The following is a 22,905-nucleotide window of genomic DNA, read 5'->3' on the forward strand; positions in this document are numbered from 1 at the left end:
TGCTTGTACTATAAGCTGTAGAGCAGAAGGCCTCACTCTGTGATAATCTAACAGGAAATTTATGCCTCTTTCTCCTGTTAGTATAGCTTTGTTTTTTTTCAACAATTAATTTCTTGGAAAAAAAAATGCCTTTTCTTAACCATAATTTTTTCTTGATTTTCACCTGAATTTTCCAACTTCTTATTGATGTATTATTCTCTGATTAAAATCCATTTTTTCTATTGATTGAAACTGAAAATATTTCCAGTTTTCCAAAAAAAACTTTATTTTGCGATCCTAAATAATTCTGCTTTCTGATTCTGAAACACCACCACCTCAGCCAGCCCTCATCTTTATGCTTAGGAAACAGGAGACTACATAGGGATTGTAGGAAATAGGAGCAGGCGTAGGCCATTTGGCCCATCGAGCCTACTCTGCCATTCAAACAGATCATGGCTGATCATCTACCTCTACGCCATTTCCCCCCCACTACCCCCATATTCCTTGAGGTCATTAGTATCCAGAAATCTATCAATTTCTGTCTTGAACATGCTCAATGATTGAGCTTCCACAGCCCTCTGGTGTAGAGGATTCCACAGATTCACCACTCTCTGAGTAAATAAATTCCTCATCATCTCAGTCTTAAATGGCCTGCTCCTTATTCTGAGACTGAATAGATAGAGCATTACAAATACCTCTGTAAAACAGGCAAAGTCTGGCAGAAGAGCAATGATCAAGGAACTTGTCTGCAAAGTTAGTTTACATGTTGACAGCAAAACAGACTGAATTGGCCAATATCTTTCTTTCTTGCAACAAGATGTTAAACTGTAGGCCGAGGATGAAGCTCACAACAAACAGCAAGGCCTTCCTCCAGCACAGCACCAGGCAGAATGCAGTGTTACAGATCTTGTAAAAGAATCTGTGTTCTGTGCTTAGCTGGACCACACTTGTACCTAGCTGAAGGGCCCACTGGCAACTTTGTGCCTTAGTGGTGCCCTGCTACGAAAACATTTCCAAATACTTAGAAGCTAACCCAAAAATACCTGTTTGAACATTACATTCAAGCATTGATTGCAAAGATGCACATTGAAGGTAACATTGGCCTAAATCTTGTTGGAAAAGTAACGGTGTGTTCAGAACACCCACTCTTATTAATGCGCAAATCAGTCAGCAAGTTCAGGAGAATAGTGAGTTGCGAATTGGCAGAACTTGCAAGTTGATTTGTGCTGTTCCACTGTTTGCTTTGCACAAGTGGCAGCTCATGCTCAAGCTTTCCGTTATTTTTAAGAACTTTCCAGATTTGCACATTAAGCTTGAAATAAACTCACTGCAGAAAGTTAGAGCTGGTACTTAACAGCGTAACTTTTAACAAAGTGATAATTGTCAATGCAATGATAATGAATCAACTTCTCCGGCCCAGAAAGGGAACTGTTTCATCTGTTGAGTCTCGTTCCTGCTGCTGTCAATTCTTCTTAAAGATTTGATACATTTTAAAATTAAAATAAAATTATTCAATTTCATTTCTATTTTCCTCGTATTTCAATCTTTCCCTCTCATTTCTCTTTCTGTGCCTGATTTGACACTCGTTCACCCTCTTTTGTAATTCGTCTGTCTCTTATTCAGTTTTAAACTTTCATTTGTTAAAGAGATACATTGTTTGTCCTGTCATTCCAAAGATCTCAGATGTCCCATTACCCTGACCACGCAGTTATCAGCTCGCACTCCCAGGGCAAAAATCTTTTGAGCTGATGAGTGCAGGAAAAAGTCTAACTAATGGTGCACACTGTGAGATACCTTGCTCTAGTAAGATTTAGCCCAATGTATCAAGTGTTCATTGAAACTTGAGATTCTTTATTTTTATGATTCTATTTTCTTTCTGATTTTTATGGCAAAAAAGCAGCCCCTGCCTGGTGAAAACCTCTCCTGTCATCTATTCTAAGTGAACAATTGTAGTGTTCACTTTAGCTGCAGCAGGTCTGAACTTGCAGCAAGTAATTTTTGGCGTGGATTCAGCTGTTATGTGGTAATGCAAGCATGAGAAATAAAGCTCACTGCTAGTCTAGCTCTTTTTTTCAGTCCCATGCCCACTGCACCTATTCCACTACAAGCTCAGCAAGTTCATTTGGAGGACTGAAGAATGTTGCAACCCTTTCAGATTGTGTTAGCTTGGTGTTTAGGCATACACCTTAAATGCAGAATGCTCCAACAGTTGGTCCATACGTCTGGATGAGCCTCTACAATACATGTTCTGAAAGCGGTAAAAGCGCTCGCATACATTGAGTAATCTGCAATTCAAAGAATCAAAATCAGAGATGTTCAAACAGCTTGTGAGAAGTGTGAAACAAAGCAAGTTCTCAGGACTAGATAGAGTTAATGATTGAAAACCCTTATCCTGGCAACAGTGCATAAACAGATGGAAAATTTCCTCAACCAGCAGATTTCTTCACCGTTCTCCGCCCCCTTGTACTCGAGCTTTTTGCTCAGTTGCGTTCCAAGATGGGAAATATACTTTGGATTTATGCAAGAAATATGCTAAAATTCATGCCAGTTTCTGCATCAAATCTTGCTGAAGGAACTTGCGTGAAAATTTCATGTGGAGCTCATTTGCCCATGCCGGAATGTGAGAACCGGAGAAAAACGAGCACAAAAGCAGTAATACCAATTGTTGCCGTAAGCTATTTTTAAAATGGAGTATTCCCCTCAGAAAATAACTACTGACTGTATTGCTATTTAATGGAGGTATTTTTGTCGCATCAGGAAGCTTCACAGCAGCCATCCTGCCTCATTCAGTGGTCTGACAAGAACCATCAAACTTGCGAAATGAGGACAAAGCAGTGTGAATCTCAGTTAAATCTGGGTTTAAATTCACAGTTGTCCACTTTGGATCCCTGATACTTTGACCACCAGGCCTACTGGAAAGGAAAATGTTTCTTGTTTCACCTTTTGTTCCTACATGTGACTAAAAACCCAGCAGCATCATTGCTACAGCCAGTAACTAAAAAGTTAATTTGCACACTTTCACCCTGATGTCAGTTTGGGCAGCATTTAACACCAGCGTCGCATAGTCATTGTTATCATTAATAAAGTATGAATTATTAAAAATTTTCTTCTGAGGTTAACATTCCTACAGAGATTTGATTTTACTTTTGGGCGATGCTGTGTTGTTGTGCTTGTGACTTCCCCCTGTCAGGCCCTTCTGCCTCGGCGCCTCACTCTCACAGCCTCTTGCTTCTGCTGCTTTTCTTCCTGTTCCATTATTTTGAAGATCGAGGGTGTGTCCATGGAAAGGCCATTTAGTCCTTCTGAATGTCTGATGGAGTGTCTGAAAAATGTTGGCTGTACTGATGCTGACAATGCCTTGGTTGTACGTAATGCAGGTCTCAGTAAGAAACAAAATAGAGAAGAAACTTGCAATCAAAATCCATAAATCTCAATTTCACCAATATAAGGTGACTTCAGGCCGAACTGTGCTGAAACTTTGGGGCATAAATCTACCCCAGCGTATTATTTGTGTGAATTCAGAAAATTCAGGTGAGATAGCCTTTTGCACGGTGGCAGAGCTAAATGTATGGCAGATAGTTTGACCAGACATATCTCGGAAGCAGTGCAAAGTTTCAGGGAAATTCCTGTGTGGCAATGTTTCAGAGTAAAACGGGCATAATATGTGACAATTAAGAAAGTGGCTGTAGTTACGCTGAAATGTTCCAGGGAATTGCAGGCTACAGTTTCGAAATCTAACACTTTGAGGATAATCAAACTGAAAAGACCCAAGATGTTGCCATGTTTGGGTGTTTGATGTAACAGATTGGAGGCCATTGTTGTCTGCAGCGTAAATCTGAAAGTTTTTCATGCTGATACTCCTACTCAAATGCCATGCAATTATTTAAATTCTCCTAAAGCAAAACTTTGTTATGCTGACTACCAACTCCACTAGTGAGGGTTCTGTGCATTCACAATTCCTGAAAGAATGAGAAAATCCTGAGGTGAGCTGCCAGTATGTGAATACCAATCTTCCAATGCTACCAGTTCTCCAATGAATATCTGACAATTGAATGAGAGATAAAGAATAAGAATAAGCTCAAAAGGGGAGAACATATTCAAATCAAATTTAGAGGAGGAAGATACTATTGCCCGATAACTTGCTTGAAATAATTAAGTTCTTTCAAAGATAAAACTCTGTGATTAGATCTCAATGGAACTGCTGAAATGACTACTGTGTACATTATTCTGAAAACCAATTTCATTCTATTTCAGCAGCAATTCTCTGTTCTGTAATCTGTATACAAGAAAGGATTTTTTTTCACTGATTTAGGGATGTCAACATTTTAATCTTTGCTAGCATCTTCTCCCAATATAACACAAATATCTGTGAACTCTGATCCCTGTGGCAAATGCAGTAGCTCTGAGATGTTTATGCATTTGGATGCTTTTCAAGACATTTTTTAATAAGCTAGTTAGTAATCTCATAATTATGAATATCTATTGCTGCTGGACTTTAAAGATGCTGATATTGAAAAGGTTCTTAAATGGTTCTTAATTAGTTCTTCTATGTTTTTCTTACAATAGGATTGGTGAAGCTTGGAGTCCACTGTGTAACATGTCAAAAGGTCGCAATAAAGATTGTCAACAGGGAGAAGCTCAGTGAGTCGGTGCTAATGAAGGTAATGGCCTAATGGGAGGGTTCAATAAACTTCTCCACTTTAAGGCTACCTCTTAACAAAATGAATTTTGTTCATTATATTTCACAATTAATGGTAATAACCCATATGGTACCTGCGTATTAATCCATAATTATTGCAGAGACACCATGGAATCAAATACTGCATTAATCTTGTTGGAAAATGATGCACTATAAACTTGTGCCCGATGGGTACAGTGCAATAAACTGAATTTAATTATGTTGTGTTTTTGAGTTTTGCTGATGCTAAATTTTGTATCCAGTTCCTCAAGTTTACTATTAGTGCACAACTTTCCATTGCCTATATAAACAGTATATTGGGAAATTTACACATAGCAAAATATTTGCAGAAGGGAGCTTGGGGACAGATTCACATTGTTTAGCTTGCACACCTAACGTATGCAGGCTGGTAGAATTATTGACAGGAAGTAAGTATGCAACGGGGTTCTTTTAATGACAAATAGACTGACACAAAATTTGTGAATTTAAAACCCAGGTGAAAACAATCCACTTTTACAGTAGATAGTTGTGGGGTAACTCTAAGGAGCTAATTAAATCGAGGGAGTTCAGGTAACACCGTCTATGACGTAAACAGTTTTGACTGTCAGTTGAACTCTAGATATTGAAAATCTGTTTTAAATCTTTAAATGCATCTTCCCCCAGTGTTGTACATGATATTAAGACATTATCAGTGTTCGCTATTGTTCTATTCTAACTGTGCCACATGACCAATGAACTCTATCCTGTATGGTGCTGTTGTTGTATGGCGTACTGACCTCTGCCTTGCTCAGTGCCAACTCTCAGACACTTCTTCCTACTTTCCCCGCACCATGACCCCACCACCGAACATTAAGCGACTGTCCACAGGACTGACATTGACCTCATCTCCTCTGGTGATCTTCCCTCCACAGCTTCCAAACTCATAGTCCCGCAATCCCGGACAGCCCGCTTCTGCCTCCTTCCCAAAATCCACAAACAGGACATGTCCCGCCAGACCCATTGTTTCAGCCTGTTCCTGCCCCACTGAACTTATTTCTTCCCATCTTGACTCTATCTTTACTCCCCTGGTCCAGTCTCTTCCCACTTACATCCGTGACTCTTCTGATGCCCGACATCATTTTGACAATTTCCAGTTTCCTGGACCCAACCACCACCTCTTCACTATGGACGTCCAATTTCTCTGCACCGCCATCCCCCACCAGGACGGTTTGAGAGCTCTTCCTTGAACACAGACCCAACCAGTCCCCATCCATCACCACCCTCCTCCGCTTGGTTGAACTTGTTCTCACATTGAACAACTTTTCCTTCAACTCCACTCACTTCCTTCAAGTAAAAGGTGTTGCTATGGGTACCCGCATGGGTCCTAGTTATGCCTGTCTTTTTGTGGGATATGATGAACATTCCTTGTTCCCTTCCCCAACTGTTTTTCCGGTACATTGATGACTGTATCAGTGCCGTTTCCTGCTCCCGCCCCAAACTGGAAAACTTTATCAACTTTGCTTCTAATTTCCACCCTTCTCTCACCTTTACATGGTCCATCTCTGACACTTCCCTTCCCTTCCTCAACTTCTCTGTCTCCATCTCTGGGGATAGGCTGTCTACTAATATCCATTATAAGCCCACGACTCCCAGAGCTACCTCGACTACACTTGCTCACACCCTGCCTCCTGTAAGGACTCCATTCCATTCTCCCAGTTTCTCTGTTTGTGACGCATCTGCTCTGATGATGCAACCTTCCACGACAGTGCTTCTGATATGTCTTCCTTTTTCCTCAACCGAGGATTCTCCCCCACTGTGGTTGACAGGACCTTCAACCGTGTCCGGCCCATTTCCCGCACCTCTACCCTCACCCCTTCCCCTCCTTCCCAGAACTACATCAGGGTTCCCCTTGTCTTCACTTTCCACCCCACCAGACTCCACATCCAAAGGATCATCCTCTGCCATTTCCGCCATGTCCAGCGTGATGCCACGACCAAATGCATCTTCCCCTCCCTTCCCCTGTCAGCATTCCGAAGGGATCGTTCCCTCTGCGACACCCTGGTCCACTCCTCCATTACCCCCAACACCTCGTCCCCTTCCCATGCAACCGCAGGAGGTGTAATACCTGCCCATTCACCTCCGCTGTCCTCACTATCCAAGGCCCCAAACACTCCTTTCAGGTGAAGCAGTGATTTACTTGTACTTCTTTCAATTTAGTATACTGTATTCACTGCTCACAATGTGGTCTCCTCTACATTGGGGAGACCAAACGCAGATTGGGTGACCACTTTGCAGAACATCTTCACTCAGTCTGAAAGCATGACCCTGAGGTTCCGGTTGCTGGCCTTTTCAACACCTCCCTCCCCCCCCCCCCCCTCCCCTGTTCTCATAGCTACATATCTGTCCTGGGATTGCTGCAGTGTTCCATTGAACATCAACGCAAGCTTGAGGAACAACACCTCATTTACCGAATAGGTACGCTACAGCCTGCCAGACTGAACATAGAGTTCAGTAATTTCAGAGCACAATGGGCCCCCCTTTTTATTTTCAGCTATTTTTCTTCTTTATTTATTTTATTTCATTTTGTTTCATCATTTTTTCCCATGTGCCTACCCACTGCTTCCTTTTGTCATGTTTGTGCTTTTGGCCAAGTTGCCCTATTTTTCTGTCAATTAACACCCTCTCTGCACTGTCTTTCAGCATACCGTTTGCCTTTGCTCCATGACCTTCTGGTCAGTTATTCTCTGTGACCTTGTCCTATCAACACCTTCTCTTTGGTTATCTCTTGCCCCACCCCCACTTTATAGCTTAAAACCTATTACATTTCTAGCCTCTGCCAGTTCTGATGAAGGGTCATTGACCTGAAACGTTAACTCTGCTTCTTTCTCCACAGATGCTGCCAGACCTGCTGAGTATTTCCAGCACTACTTGTTTTTATTTCAGATTTCCAGCATCTGCAGTATTTTGCCTTTAATTTATTATAACTCTGTATCCACTGTTCTTTAATGACTTTCTCTCATCATGTTTCACAGCTGGAACAAAACGAAAGTGGCGGAGACTTTAGAAGTAATTCTGCAGTAATTGTAAATAATAACTTAGCAGTAAAGTGACTACTTGAAGTTCAAATGAACTTTATTCAGACTAAAGTAGGAAGCAGTAAAAAGAATGATCTAATTTATAACCATTTTTGACCTGAATAATAAGCCTTATCATGTGACTAATGCTGCAATATAATCCCTTACATTCATTGAGACAGAGAAATTTTCAGCACAGAAGGAGGCCACTTAGCCTGTCACACCTGTGCTGGTGCTAGCTCTTCAACTGGAGCTATCTACTCTAATCCCATTTTCTGTCTCTTTCCCCAAGGGGCACTTCAAAGCTTTATGTTCTGATAGCATACATTCATGGCCCTGTTGACAATACAATCACAAGCACAAGCATTTTTGGTCAGCTAATTACCAGTTTTCTACCAATTTTACACAGTTAAAGGTCTATGTCCTTGTGACAGCACTAGAGTAACAGTAATTTAACTTTAAAGTGACCACATCAAAGTTGAAATAACTTTTACAATCACTAGTAACAAATATAGGGCTGATTTTATTGTGTAGTTGTGTGGTTTGAAAGTGCTATGAAGGAACATACTGCTTTATATTCTGAGTAAAGACTAGTATTTTTCAATAAATGTTTATTGAAAGCTAAATTTCTTCACATTGAGCTGTGTTCTATTTCGCTATCCTCCTCTTGAACTCTCAATTAAATAAATTGTTCATATGCTAATGCACAGAAAAGGCCCAAGCACAGCCTCTGATGTGACATCCTTCTCTGGAGCATACTTCATGACAAGATATTGAATATGGAATTTATCCCACAAGTTATTAGGAACTCCATAACTCAAGTGCCTGAAGTGAATGATGGGAGACATATTCTGAATCTAATTATCTGCTCTTAGATATTTAGTTTGTACCACAGACATCTTTTTGGGTTATTATAAATACAAAAGGTGCTATAATATTTTGTGCCTTTGTGGGCTTTTAACTTAGTCTGCGTGCATATAGTATTGGTAGATTTTATCTTGCCATTATATTTCACAACCTCTTTCAGGTCCAGTATGGAACAAAATATTTGGAAAATCACCAAAATGTGAACTATTGTGCATTTTATTTTAAAAATCAGCTGATTGAGACAAATCTTTTGTGCGGGTTGAGGTCAAAAGAGCATTCCTGTGCAAAATATATGAAGATACTTTCATAGCCTCACCCCTCCCTATCTCTGTCACCTCCCTCAGCCCTGAAAACCCTTTGAACTCTCAATTCCTCAGACTCTCTACGTTTCCCTGTACTCCTTTCACCCAACTATTGTCAGATGTACATGTACCTGTTGAGGCCTTACAGCCAAGAATCCTGTCCTAAAACCCTCCACCTCACCACTGCTTTCTCCTTCTTTTAAAAACCCACCTCTTTGACCACTCCTAATTTCTCCTACTTCAACTCAGTATCAATTTTTGAGAATGCATATGTGAAGCACATTGGTTATTTTTTTAACATTAAGGGTGCTGTCGTTTTATATTCTTATTTTGGACATTAGGGGTTGGAATTTGCTGAAAACATTGGCAGCCCACCCGCACATCATGGAGTCTCCTCGATATTGAATACGGCAGCTCATTTAAATAGCCGGAGAAGACCGCCCACCCCGATGACATGGAGGGGGTGGACAGTCCATCCCCAGCCATGGTGTCAGGCGCTGATGCCATTTTTAAAGAGCTTCGAGCCCTATTGTTAAATTTAAACATTTAAAGAATTGATTAAAAAAACTTAAATAAATGTATCTTGCCCCCTCCCACCCCCCGCAATAACCATAGAATTAATTACTTGCCCTCTTCCCACCCACCCCCCTTGTGCACCTGACCTTTCCCCCCACCCCAAAGTGCATAAACATTACACTATAACCCTTCCCACCATCCCCTACACCAATGAGTTTGAGCCCGCTCCCCCACCTTCCGCACAGAAAAACTTACCTGCTCCCCCCTCTCCACCAGTGTTCCTCCTTGGTTCCCCGGATGGGGATCTGAAGGCGCAGGTAAGTTTTTCAATGCAGAAGAGCACATTATTTGACAGTCATTTCTTTGTTTAGTTTATTCGGGAGTCTGTAAAATTCAGCCCTAGAAATTTCAGTTACTGTGGAAAAAATGGTAGTCAAAAATTTTTCATTGATTCAAGACCTTCTCCTTTCACTGGTTAGTTCTGCTGACTGATCATTTAATAAATCCTAAGTAGTTTCTCTTCAGTTTTCTAGCTACTTTCAGCATTTTTGATTCAGAGATTCTGTTGCCCCACATTCCTTAAATCCAGCATCCCTGCTCCAGTGTTGCCAAATTTTCAGGACCACGACTCCAATTCTGTCAAACCACTGGGCTATCCAGTGTTACTAAAGCCGTGATTGCCTTCTGTGCTGACACACTCCATGATCCTTCTTTTCCAGTACTGCTAAATATCAGGCAGCCTACTTCCAACCTGTTTTATCTTGCATATCATTTCTTATAGCATCCAGAAGTTAGAGAAAGAAATTTCAATTAGCCCAAATCTCGTAAAAATTTAACATATTTCTATTTGGAGCTTCGACTATCAGAAATCAGATCCAGTCCACACACCCGAATAAACTATACAAAGAGACGACTGTTAAATAATGTACTCTACCTATTATGATTGGAAGTTCTGCACCATAAATCCTTAAAGTTTCAAAGCACAAGTTTATACTCTTTATCATATGGCACGATTGTCATCTTCAAACAAAAATGTGGCACTATAATGATTGGAAAATTAATTCAAAATAAAATCATAGCTCATATAGGTGTGGTAGAACAAGAACAGAGGCATCTCAGTGAATTATAAGCCAGTCGTCCAATTTGGGGCTCAGTGAAGACCATAATCTGCTGGTGTTATGGCCTCGTAGGTATTTATATTATTCAAACCCCTCAATTACATTGTTATCTTATAGCTCACTTTCAGGGATCCAATGTGCTCCTTTTGTTTTGCTCTCCAATTTTAGTTCCTTGCAGTGAATTAGGATATGTCTTGCTTTAATTAGGATTTTCTTTTTGGGGTTTGTATGTAATTTTTCAAGAGATTAACATAATTATCACCAACAGAGAAAAGATAATCTGTATCTGGGCTTGTCTCCAACTCTGTACAATCAATGAATATCGCCAAGCATGTTGCTGGACTTGTTGGGCTGTCCTTAGTTTTACTGGCATGTTCTCTTAGTACAGTCCCCAGCAGAAATTTTCTTACAGTTGATTTTGGATAGGACAGGAAACTATCGGGTTTTCTGATAGTGTTAATAGTTCACATCTATCAAGCTGAATATATACTTTTAAAAATCTAGTGAAGCAATTGAACAAATGTGCATTGATACCACAAGTTTAACATCCTTTCAAAGTAAATCTGAAGTCAGGCCCCAGCCTGACTTTGTGGTAAGATGGAGTGAGGTAGTCGTCTCATGTTGCTTTGGTTTGACACCACATGGAGTGTAAAATCCACTGTGGTGCAAACCAGGTTTACAAACTGCTTAGGGGAGCCACTGGACGCCTAAGCACTCTGTAAATGCACCAAACTAAATTAAACATTCACAGAGTGGCGATTCTCCCATTTCTGCTTTCTAAGCATTTCTTTTGTCTGTTGGAAAAGAGCTATGCCTGTGAAGGAGATGGGAACAGTTCTCTTCTGGGCTGGACTATTACAGTTCTAGCTGGGTAGAAGCCAGACAATGTAAATGTTGTGATTCCTGCCTGAAATCTGAAATGCAGTATAAACTTGTCCTGACAAAAACAGGTGATTAGAGTTGCCCTGTGCTGCAAGGATGAAAAGCGTGAAGGTGCTGAATTACTAACCCTAGTTAAAATTGCACAACAATTGAATCTATCCAGCTTAATGATTATACCTCAACCAGAGTTACTACCATTTCAGTTAATGTTGAAAAGGGGCAATAAGCAGAAAGTGCCACTCAATAAAAGATCAACTGGATTCACTGTAATAAGAATTTTAATGCAGCGTGCCCCAGTTTTATTGTTTGATAATGTCAGACGTTTTACTTCACAGTTGATTCACTTTGGTATTTGATGCATATGCACAATTAAAGTGGAACGTGCAACAGACATGTAGATTAAGAAAAATTAAATAAAGATGTCTGTATAGCTCGTCCTCTTTTGCTAGAAGGATATTACTGTAAACTGACCGTGTGAACCAGTAAATAGTAATTTAATAATCTCATTTTGATAACTTCCCTTCCCAAGTGCAATATGTGTCTAATTCCACTCAAACTTTCATTGGTTTAATGCGACAGCCATGTGATTAGTTTTTCATGTCATGACTATTTAAAGTGATTGTGATGTTTCCAATATGCAGCTGGGTATGACTTGTGAGAAGGGAGTTTTGATGCTTATGCCTCTGCCCAACAAACTCACTGTTTGAAATACAGCATTCTGAATGAGCCTGCCCAGAGTTGGATTCCCTTTTCAAACACTCCATTGTATGTTGAGGTATTAACCAATCAGAAACACAGCCAGGCCTGTGTGAGAATGTCCGTACCAGACACTCCAACAACCAACTGGTTGTTAACTGGTCAATCCCCTCATTAGTCACTTGTCAGCAACAGTGAATGATTCTTCATTTCTTGGTTATCTGTTATCCTGTGTAATGTTTGAGGCAGGGTAGTATCTATGTGTAGCATCCTGTAAAATTCGATAAGGCATGGTATATTTTTGGGCAGTGTATTCAAAAGAGAAACATGTAAATTTTATGCTGAGTACTTAGAACAGCCAAGTTAGTTACAGTTCCAAATCTCTCATATTGCCATAGTCAGCAGCAAAATGAAACGTCAACATTAGACTGTAGCACTGCATATTTGGATGGCAATTTGTATTGGGAAATTTATTGTGTTCAGCAGAAAATGTGAATTTTACTCTGAATATAGCGCCTGAGGAAACATTAGAATATACACATCTATCCAGACAATATCCAGGCTTGGGCTGATAAGTGGCAAGTAACATTCGCGCCACACATGTGCCAGGCGATGACCATCTCCAACAAGAGAGAATCTAACCATCGCCCCTTGACATTCAACGGCATTACCATCGCTGAATCCCCCACTATCAACAGCCTAGGGGCTACCATTGACCAGAAACTGAACTGGAGTAGCCATATACATACCGTGGCTACAAGAGCAGGTCAGAGGCTAGGAATCCTGAGGCAAGTAACTTACCTCCTGACTCCCCAAAGCCTGTCCACCATCTACAAGGCACAAGTCAGGAGTGTGATGGAATACTCTCCACTTGCCTGGATGGGTGCAGCTCCAACAACACTCAAGAAGCTCGACACCATCCAGGAAAAAGCAGCCCTCTTGATTGGCACCCCATCTACAAACATTCACTCCCTCCACCACCGACACACAGTGGCAGCAGTGTGTACCATCTACAAGATGCACTGCAGCAATGCACCAAGGCTCCTTATACAGCACCTTCCAAACCCGCGACCTCTACCAACTAGAAGGACAAGGGCAGCACATACATGTGAACACCACCACCTGCAAGTTCCCCTGCAAGTCACACACCATTCTGACTTGGAACTATATCGCCGTTCCTTCACTGTTGCTGGGTCAAAATCCTAGAACTCCCTTCCTAACAGCACTGTGGGTGTACCTACCCCACATGGACTGCAGCGGTTCAAGAACGTAGCTCACCACCACCTTCTCGAGGGCAATTAGGGATGAGCAATAAATGCTGGCCTGGCCAGCGACGCCCACATCCCATGAATGAATTTTTTAAAAATCCCTTCCTTTTGAAGCTTGGAATAGGCATGAACTTGGCTCAACATTTACTTGTTTCTATAAGCACTAGACCTTGAATGCACAATCGAGAAGGAGCATTGCACAATGATCACACTTAAAAGTGCAGTAGAGAAGTAGAATCTGACTGTGAAAGAAGCCACAGATTTAAGGTGACTGGCAAAAGAGCCAGAGGCGACATGAGAAAAGACATTTTAAACAATGAATGGTTTGGAATTGGAATACATTGCCTAATAGGGTAGTGGAACAGATTCAGTCGTAGCTTTAAAAAGGGAAAGGGATAAATACTTGAACGAGAAAAAATTGCAGGGATGTGGGATTAACTGGATTGCTCTTCAAAAGAGCGGGAGCATGACTTAATGGGCGAATGACTTCCTTCTGTGCTGTACTATTCTATGATTCCATGAAAGACTTAAAGGATTGTTGGAGAGTAAGAATTGCAAAGTATAATAGACTTCAAAGCAATTCACCGATATAAAGTCCATTCCAAATGTTGATCACACTGTGGAAATAAAACGTACTGATGCCAATCCTACAGCTACCAGTTTGAGCCGTGCCCCTTGTGCTATAGAATTTAGCAGGGCTGTCACTGCGACAGCAGAAGATCTCTGCTGCTGCACTTAGGAGAAGAATAGTCCTAATTATGATAACTTATAGTAGGCCTTCTCCGTCAATCAGGAGACATCAGGGCCATTGCCACTTTTAGTCTACCATCATGTTCTATCAACCTCAGTACAGCAGGACGGGGTGTGTGAGGAAATAGGAAAATGGGTTGGAATTCAAGTCCTTGCCTCCCTACCTGTGCAAACATTCAGCAGGTGGGAAAAAGATGGCCAGCCACGGCCCCAGCAGAGGAGAAAATGCAAAGTCGTGGTGTGGATGCAGCAGTAGGCCCCATTTTCCTGCCTGTTCTGGAGCTATCCCACCTGATTTTGGCAGCGGGGAGGATAGTGGGAAAAATACCAAGACTGCTAGGTATTCAAATTCTTCCTTGGCTATTTCAACACCATTCATGAAATATGAGTATTGCCCATTTTTCCTTCCTATGCGCAATACCATACACTTGTCTACATTAAACTTCAGCTGTTATTGTTCAGTCCAATCATATATCTTGTTGGTGTTAATTCTCTAAGGTATCTGTTGATCTTCCACCAAAGTTCCACTAGGAGAAGTCCTGTAGAAATTCTATCACATTTCACTTGTCTTCCACTAAAATATTGCCAAACGCTCTACCTCAATCAATTTGTTTGATTCTAACCGCAGTACATAAATAGGTTTAATATGTTTTTGATGCTGTTAAACGCGACAGTTACTTACATGATAGAAACTAACTTGACCAACCATATAAATACTGTCTACAGGAGCAGGTCAGAGGCTGGGAATTCTGCAGCGAGTAACTCAGCTCCTGACTCCCCAAAGCCTGTCCACTATCTACATTGCACAAGTCAGGAATATTTGCCTGGATGAGCGCAGCTCCAACAACACTCAAGAAGCTTGACACCATCCAAGGCAATGCAGCCCGCTTGATTGCCACCCCATCCACCACCTTCAACATTCACTGTCTCCACCACTGACGCACGGTGGCAGCAGTGTGTACCATATACAAGATGCACTGCAGCAACTCACCAAGGCTCCTTCGACAGCACGTCCCAAACCTGCGACCTCTACTGCTAGAAGAACAAGGGTAACAGATGCATAGGAACACCACCACCTGCAAGTTCCCCTCCAAGTCACACACCATCCTAACATGAAACTATATTGCTTTTCCTTCACTTGTTGGGTCAAAATCCTTGAACTCCCTCCCTAACAGCACTGTGAGTGTACCTACACCAGATGAACTACCGCAGTTCAAGAAGGAGACTCACCACCGCCTTCTCAAGCGCAATTAGAAATGTGAGGTGATGCATTTGGCAGAAGGGATAGGGAGAGGCAATATGGACTTACTGGCACAGTTCTAAAGAGTGTGCGGGGACAGAGGTTCTGGGGGTTCATGTGCATAGATCTTTGAAAGTGGCAGGACATATTGAGAGAGTAATTAGCAAAGCATATGGGATCTTGGACTTCATGAGTAGATGTATTGAGTATAAAAGCAAGGAAGTTATGCGGAACCTTTATAAAGCTCTGGTTCGGCCACAACCAGTTTTGATCACCACACGTTGGGAAGGATGTGAGGGTTCGTGGGAAGGTACAGAGGAGATTTCCCGGAATGGTTTCAGGGTGGGGAGACGGTGGTAGTGCCACTGAACTAGTAATCCAGAGGCCCAGGCTAATGTCCTGGGGCACAGGTTCAATTCCCACCAAGGCTGCTGGTGCAATTTAAATTCAATTAATAAATAAAAATCTGGAATTGAAAGCTTGTCTTAGTAATGGTGCCATGAAACTATAATCGATTGTTGTAAAAACCCATCTGGCTCACTAAGGTCCTTGAGGGAAGGAAATCTGCCATGCCTACCTGGTCTGGCCTATGTGTGACTCCAGACCCACAGCTATGTGGTTGACTCGTAACTGCTGACTGAAATGACCTAGCAAACCATTCAGTTGTCAAGGGCAATTAGGGCCAGCATTCGTTGCCCATCCCTATCAGCAGCGATGCCCATTTTCTATAAAAGAATAAAAAAAGGGGATTTTAGCAAGAAGTTTAGATTTGAGAAGCTGGGGTTGTTCTCCTTGGAGCAAAGGAGATTGAAGGGAGATTAGGACAGGTTTAGAAAAGGTAGGCAAGAAAAGCTGTTCCCATTAGCTGATAGTACAAGGACTAGGGGACATAGATTTAAGGATTTGGGCAAAAGATGCAGGGGGCAATGTGAGGAAGAATCTTTGTAAGAAACGAGTGGTAGTGACCTGGAACACTCTGCTTTTCAGGGTGGCAGAAGGGAGACTATCAATGCTTTGAGAAAATTGGATGGGCACTTGAGGGAAATAAATTTGCATGACTTTGGGGATAGAATGGAGAAATGGGACTGATTGGATTGCTCTATAGGGAGCTGGCATGAACTTGATGGGATGAATGACCTCCTTCTGTGCTGTAATGACTCTTTAAAAAGAAAAATTAGGGATGGGCAACCTCACATCCCAAGAGCAAATAAGAGAATAAAAAAGTTCTGTGATCTATTCACAAGGATGCTACAACTTCCGTTTTCCAGATCACTTGTTAACACCAGGTCCAGATGAGCACTGCCTCTCACGGCTTCCTTACTCAGAGTCATGAAGTAGTCATGCATTACATTTACCAATTCCTGTTTTAAATGACTTGGGTTTACCAGTTTATATTTGATTGACTGAAGTCTTACATTAAAATAACTGCTCTTCTCACACAGCCTTCATGTCTCTTCATAGAACAAAATGCTCTCTTTCTTGAGCTGACTTTGTGGTCTGCAGTATAAGCCAATGGTAAACTTTTCACATTAGAGATTTAATCCAGAGTATTTTTTTTCTGCAGCTTATCCTTTCCATCAACTTTCTTTACCTCCTGGTTGTCCCTGAGATATACTGCGGTCGTACCTCCATTTCTGTCCTTTCTTTCCTTTCTGAACACTCAGTATTTCAGGATGTTAAATTCATATCAATCATCTAGATTAAGCCACTTTTCTGGTCATTCACCCTAGTTCTCGTCAGTATAATATTTTGCCTCAGCAGTGCAGTGTTCTATACCTTGGGGAAAATTTACCTTTTACACTGTTGACCATTAAGCCACAGATTGATTTAGTGCTGCAAGCCACAGAGGACTGTGTCCCGTCCCACTCAAGGAAAATAGAATGTAAGAGTACCTCTGATGAGAAAAAGGAGATGCATGTAATTAAAGTTGTGAAAAATTCCAATTTTGACCAGTGTCATGTGAGACATGCTGTCTTCAGTGCAATAATTCCTATGGGTGTCCTTCTAAAAGAAATACTGTTAACAGAACACCCTGGGATGTTTTGTAGCAGGAGATTGTGTGTATAAGCTGAATGGTTTTGTCATTCCTGTGGTTTTTATTAATCTCAGTGTTGGTTACACAGTAGTTTAATTATTATAGTTTTACTCCCAAACTAATCAGATGGCAGAAGTCTGCTTTCTGTGAAACATTGTGGAAAATGGTTTGTCAATATCATGCCAGATGGTGTCAACTTGATAGCAATAGAAAGACATTTCTCTTTCAAGATTACTAAATTGCTTTGGAGGCTGGACAGTGAGTTGCTCACAACATTACAAAGTAGAGTATTGTTGTATATTGAAAGGAGATATGACACAACAATTGTTAATCTGGAAGTTATGTACCTGTGTGTAATTTAAAATGAATACTGCCTTAAAGTCTATTGTATGTAGGTGTACAGTGTATGTAATAACAACTCGCACCCTTCTTAAAATTAATCACTTGGTTTTGTATTAAGACTCCATCTATTCTGAAAGCTCATCTCTGGTCTGTCCCCAACGTGGCTGCTGTACCTACTCCATGTTTAGATTTAAGTTCAAGAAATCCAGGACAAGAAATAGTCTCGCATATGTTCTGTCACTGGCGTAGGAGGTAGTTTAAATGTTTAAATATGAGGAAGACAGAAGCCATTGTCTTTGGTCCCTGTCACAAACTCCATTCCCTTACTACTAACTCTATTCCTCTCCCTGAGTGAGGTTAAACCCGACTGTTCACACCCTTGCTGTTATATTTGACCCCGAGATGAACTTCCTATCATATTAGCACGGTCACTAAGACTACCTATTTTCAACTCAGTAACATCGCCCGACTCCACCCTTACCTCAGATCATCTGCTGCTGCAATCCTTATCCATGCCTTTGTTACTTCTAGATTTTTCCAGTGCAGTCCTGGCTGGCCTCCCTAGTTCTACCCTCTGCAAACTTGAGGGCATTCAAAACACCGATGCCTGTATCCTAATACACACCAAGTCCACAAACCTACAGTCCCACCACCACCCCACCTCCCCAGACCATCCCCCCCCCCACCCCCCTCCAATGCTTACTGGCCTACACTGGCTCCCAGTTAAGCAAAGTCTCATTTAAAAAAAAATTCCCCCCTATGACCTCCTCCTCATTTGGGCTGGATTTTATCACCCCCCCGAAATAGGGTCGGAGGCGGGGTGGGGGGGGCGGTGTGGTGGTGGTGGGCACATAGAATTGTGATGGGGGGCACAGGGCCCTTCGCAAAGTGATGTTGTCAGGGGCATGATTGGCCGACGTTGGCCTTTTCACCCAGAGGCCAATTGAGGCCCTGAGATGGCCAATTAACATTAATAAGGGCCTCTTTTCTCCCCAACGCTGGGGTTTAACCAGCGGCGGGGGGTGGCCACTGCCACGTGGGGAGGTTGCCCGGTAATATGAGGTGCCCTCCCTGCTGGCATGCGGGGAGCTGTCCCTCCTCCATGGGCAAACTATAGTCCACAGAGGACCACGGCTGAGAAAAACTCCAATTCCTTGGACTCTTCCTTCCCCTGCACTTAATGCCCATCCTCCCATTCCCTCCCCTCAGCAGCGCATTCCAGACTAGCTCCAGTGACCCTGCATCACCTACTTCTGGTCTGGGCCTCCCGTGCTGGGCCTGGGTCCAAGGCCTCTGTCGTACTGGCAGTAGCCACTGCTCCCGGTGGCGCTGCCAATATTGCTAAGCTGCTGGCCCTGTGATTGGCCGACAGCTCTTGCAGGTGGCATCCCTATCTTTAAAGGGACGGAGATCCCAGTGCCAGGCACAAGTGCTGGAACAACGTGAGATCTTGCCGTGAGGGCTCGGAAAGGCCCAGGCGGGCCCCCCACCCCCTGCCTTTTTGGCCCAGCGCCGGGAACCCCGTCAACGCCACAGAATCCAGCCCTATTTCTACGATCTCCTCCAGCCTTACAATGCTCCAAGATACCGGCACTGCACCAGTTCTGGCATCTTGAGCATTCCCAATTTTAATTTCTCCGCCATTGGCGGCCATGCCTTCAACTGCCAAGACACGAAACTCTGGAATTAAATCTCTCTGTCTCTCTTATTCCTTTAAGATTCTCCTTAAAACCTACTTCTTTGTCTAAGCTTTTGGTCACCTGGCTTTATGTCTCCTTATACGCTTGCTGTCAAATATTGTTTGATAAAGCTGGTGAAGAACCTTGGGCCATTTTATTATGTTAAAGGTTCTATATAAATGCAAGTTGTTGAAGGCTAAGATGAGATTTGATAGAGGGATTTAAAACCCTGCAGAGTTTAGGTGAGTAAATAAAGAGAAACTATTTCCAAGGACTGAAGGATTGAAACCAGGAGGCATAGATTTAAGGCAATTGGCAAAAGGAGCAGAGGCAACGAGAGGCAAAACTGTTTTTTTATAAGTGAAATAAAAACAGGAAGTGCTGGAAGTACTCAGTAGGTCTGGGAGCATCTGTGGAGAGAGGAGCAGAGTTGATGTTTCAGGTCTGTGACCTTTCATCAGAACGGACCTTTCAGGTCACAGACCTGAAACGTAAACTCTGCTCCTCTCTCCATAGATGCTGCCAGATCTGCTGAGTATTTCCAGCACTTCCTGTTTTTATTTCAGATTTCCAGCATCTGCAGTATTTTGCTTTTATATAATAAGTGGTTAGGTTTGGAATGCACTGCCTGATAGCGGGATGGAAGCAGATCAAAAGAAAATTGGATAAATACTTCCAGAAGAAAAAATTGCAGGGATTTGGGGAAAATACCAGCAAATGGGACTAACCAGATTGCTCTTCAAAAGAGCCAGTGCAAACTCAATAAGCCAAATGGCCTCCTCTGTGCTGTACTATTCTATGATTCACAGTACCCTTTTGACAAGTGGTAATTGATAAGTGATAATGACTGCCAATCAACTTCTCTTGCCCAGGAAGTGAACAATTATATATGTGGAGTCTCATTCCTTCAGGTTGTGAATTGTTTTACGAGCTTTTAAAAATATCAGATTTTTAATTTTACGTTTCCTTTCTGTCTCTTTTTCTATGAATATTAATCCACTCTTTCTTTCCGCACCTCATTCAACTTTGAATTCACTCACAGTAATTCACCCTCATTCTCAGACCTGCCTCTGTTTATTTCCCAATCCTTAAATCTCATTGGTTAAGGAGATACACTGTTGATGCTCTCATTCACCAAGGTTCCTGATGCTGTGCTGTGCTCTCCGTGCCATTATCAACTCGAACTTGCAGCAACTTAATCAAAACTTTTTAAAACCTAAACATGGATGAACAAGTCTAACTAACGGAGCACGCTATGAGATGGCCCACCCCAGCAGAATAACCCCATTATCCTCATACAGATGAATTATGATTTCTAAAAAGATTAGTGAACCGACACTTCACTTTCTTAACTCAGTTGCACCTCAAAACAGTTACAGCCAAGAGCTCTCTTTAGGTCCCTTGGGGTTGTGAGTCCGGTGGCCTGATACTCAAACTCTTCAGTCATTGTTGTATTGAACTTTGCTTGGTCTTAGCTGGGCTGCTGGAAGTAGTGTATTTTATAATAGTGAATCGGGTCGTAGTAGCAGAGGAGGATTGGAGTCACCAGGAAAACAAATTGGTGGTATGCAGAACAGTATTGAGCATGAGATTTTGCAGAAATCCTTAGCTCAAATACTCCGAACTCCATCAAAGCTCAGTTGAAGCTCAGGAAAGATAGGGTAAAATACTTTTACATTTTCAAAACATTATTGAATTTTAGAACATTCTTATTGGAGCATGGTTGCTGCAGGGTTTTTTTTCTCCCAAGTGATTTTTTTGCATTACTCAAGAGCACTCAAGTGATGTAGTGTATTATGAAAATATGGTTGTAAACCTTAGAGACACAATTGTTTTTGTGATGCGGTAGCAGTTTGAGAAGAGCCCTGCTATTCATTTCTTTCAATGGTTTTGAAGAAATTTTGTATTAGTGTTTTTGTATTAGTTGGTGATTTTTTCCAGCACCATCTCCTGTCATGCATCATATTCCACTGTCTGCTAGTCTGAGCCCCATTAGGGAAGCAGCCTGCATCTTAACACGCTTCAGTAATCTTTCTTTGGTGCTGTGCTTCTTGCTGTAGTTAGTTACCTGTGTCAATATCCACAGGCATGTATAAAATAACTGATGAAGAGATAGCTAGACCTAGCACTTCTGGTCATTAGCTCATTATGAATAGCTGGGCATTCAGGCGGTGACAGTGTGTCACATATGATACCTGACCTGCAGAATATAACTGATCATGCCTATCTGTAACCACCAAGACATTAAGACAAATGATTACCTCTCTGGATAAGGTCACAAAGCAGTGCAGAGGTTTTTGGTACCATGGGCAGATAAACCATGCTATTGTAGCTGGCTGCCATAAAATATGAAGAATAGCTTTGGTCTTGATGTGGAGATGTCAATTACTGTCACACGATGCTGCAACCTCTGAACTGATTTTTTTTTTGACAAACACTGAAACCTTCCATATAATGACTATGTGGTTCACTTTGGAGAACAAAAAGAAATCAGAAGACCTTGCACCTCTTGAGTTTGAAGGCTTTGGATGGATGAAAATAGATCAGGCCAAAGGCTGTTATTTTTAGTTTTAAACAGTGCAATTATAAGGAAATAATAAGCCTTGCATTGATATGGGACCTTATCATGCAAAATTATCGCAAAGCCCTTCGTACTATGAATTACCTCTTTAGTGAAGTGTCTTTTATGTAAGCAAAGAATTAACATTTTCTGAAAGAAGCTAGTGTAATACAATTCATCTCTGCCTCCTGGCAGCATCTACTACACCCATAGGGTGCTGCCACATAATGGAAGTGTTCCCACTATCTGTGTCACACACTTGTACTCCAAATGAGTGTGCAGTTTTTCTCTTTTCCTCTTTTCAAACTTGGTACATATAAGTTGAAGTGTAAATCTTTCAAAAATATGGTCAGGAGTGGGCAGTCAGTGCTGAATGAATTTCTATTTAGCCCTGGGACCTCTGGGTCACTTGTATCCTAACCACCATATAGGCAAATTTTTAAATTTGGCATGGTAAAATAAATAATTCAGTACAATGTTATGGCCTGCAGATCTGTTTGCTAATGAAGAACACCAGGCCCTTGATTTTCTTTGGTTTTGGGCTGTTGGAAGGTGAGGTGAGTTGGCACTGCAGAAATTAGATCTGGACTATTTTAATTCCAGGTCCTCATTAACATGATGCAGATCAAATTCCCACCTGCAGTGGGTGGGAAGTGGTTGCTGGTCTCCAGAAAATTGGGCAGCCCATGGCTGACTACTGGCACTCAGGTAAATATGGGAAAAGGGATTGCAGGAGGGAACGGGAATGAGGGGAGGGTGAAGTCTGGGATATAGGAGGCCTTTTCTTGTGGAGCCTGGGAGACAAATAGTCCTCTGAACCCTGCAAAGAGAAGATTTTAAAAAATGTATACCTGTTTGGACCTTTTCCTCTTTCTGGCAGGCCCCGACTTTGTGTTAAAATTGCAATCGGGGCCCCCGATATCATGTGTTCTACAAAGCA

General features: G+C 41.9%; 1 protein-coding gene across 1 annotated transcript in view; it reads left to right on the plus strand.

Annotated features, from left to right (window-relative positions):
- The first annotated feature begins 4,573 nt into the window (after positions 1-4,573).
- Positions 4,574-22,905, plus strand: part of LOC137377319 (serine/threonine-protein kinase BRSK2) — a 636,447-nt gene continuing 618,115 nt past the window's right edge. The window contains exon 1 of the mRNA XM_068046888.1: positions 4,574-4,640. Within this exon, the coding sequence (XP_067902989.1) occupies positions 4,635-4,640 (6 nt within the window). The 5' untranslated portion in view covers positions 4,574-4,634. The remainder of the gene's footprint in view (positions 4,641-22,905) is intronic.

Source organism: Heterodontus francisci, chromosome 14, assembly GCF_036365525.1.
Source record: "Heterodontus francisci isolate sHetFra1 chromosome 14, sHetFra1.hap1, whole genome shotgun sequence".
NCBI lineage: Eukaryota > Metazoa > Chordata > Chondrichthyes > Heterodontiformes > Heterodontidae > Heterodontus > Heterodontus francisci.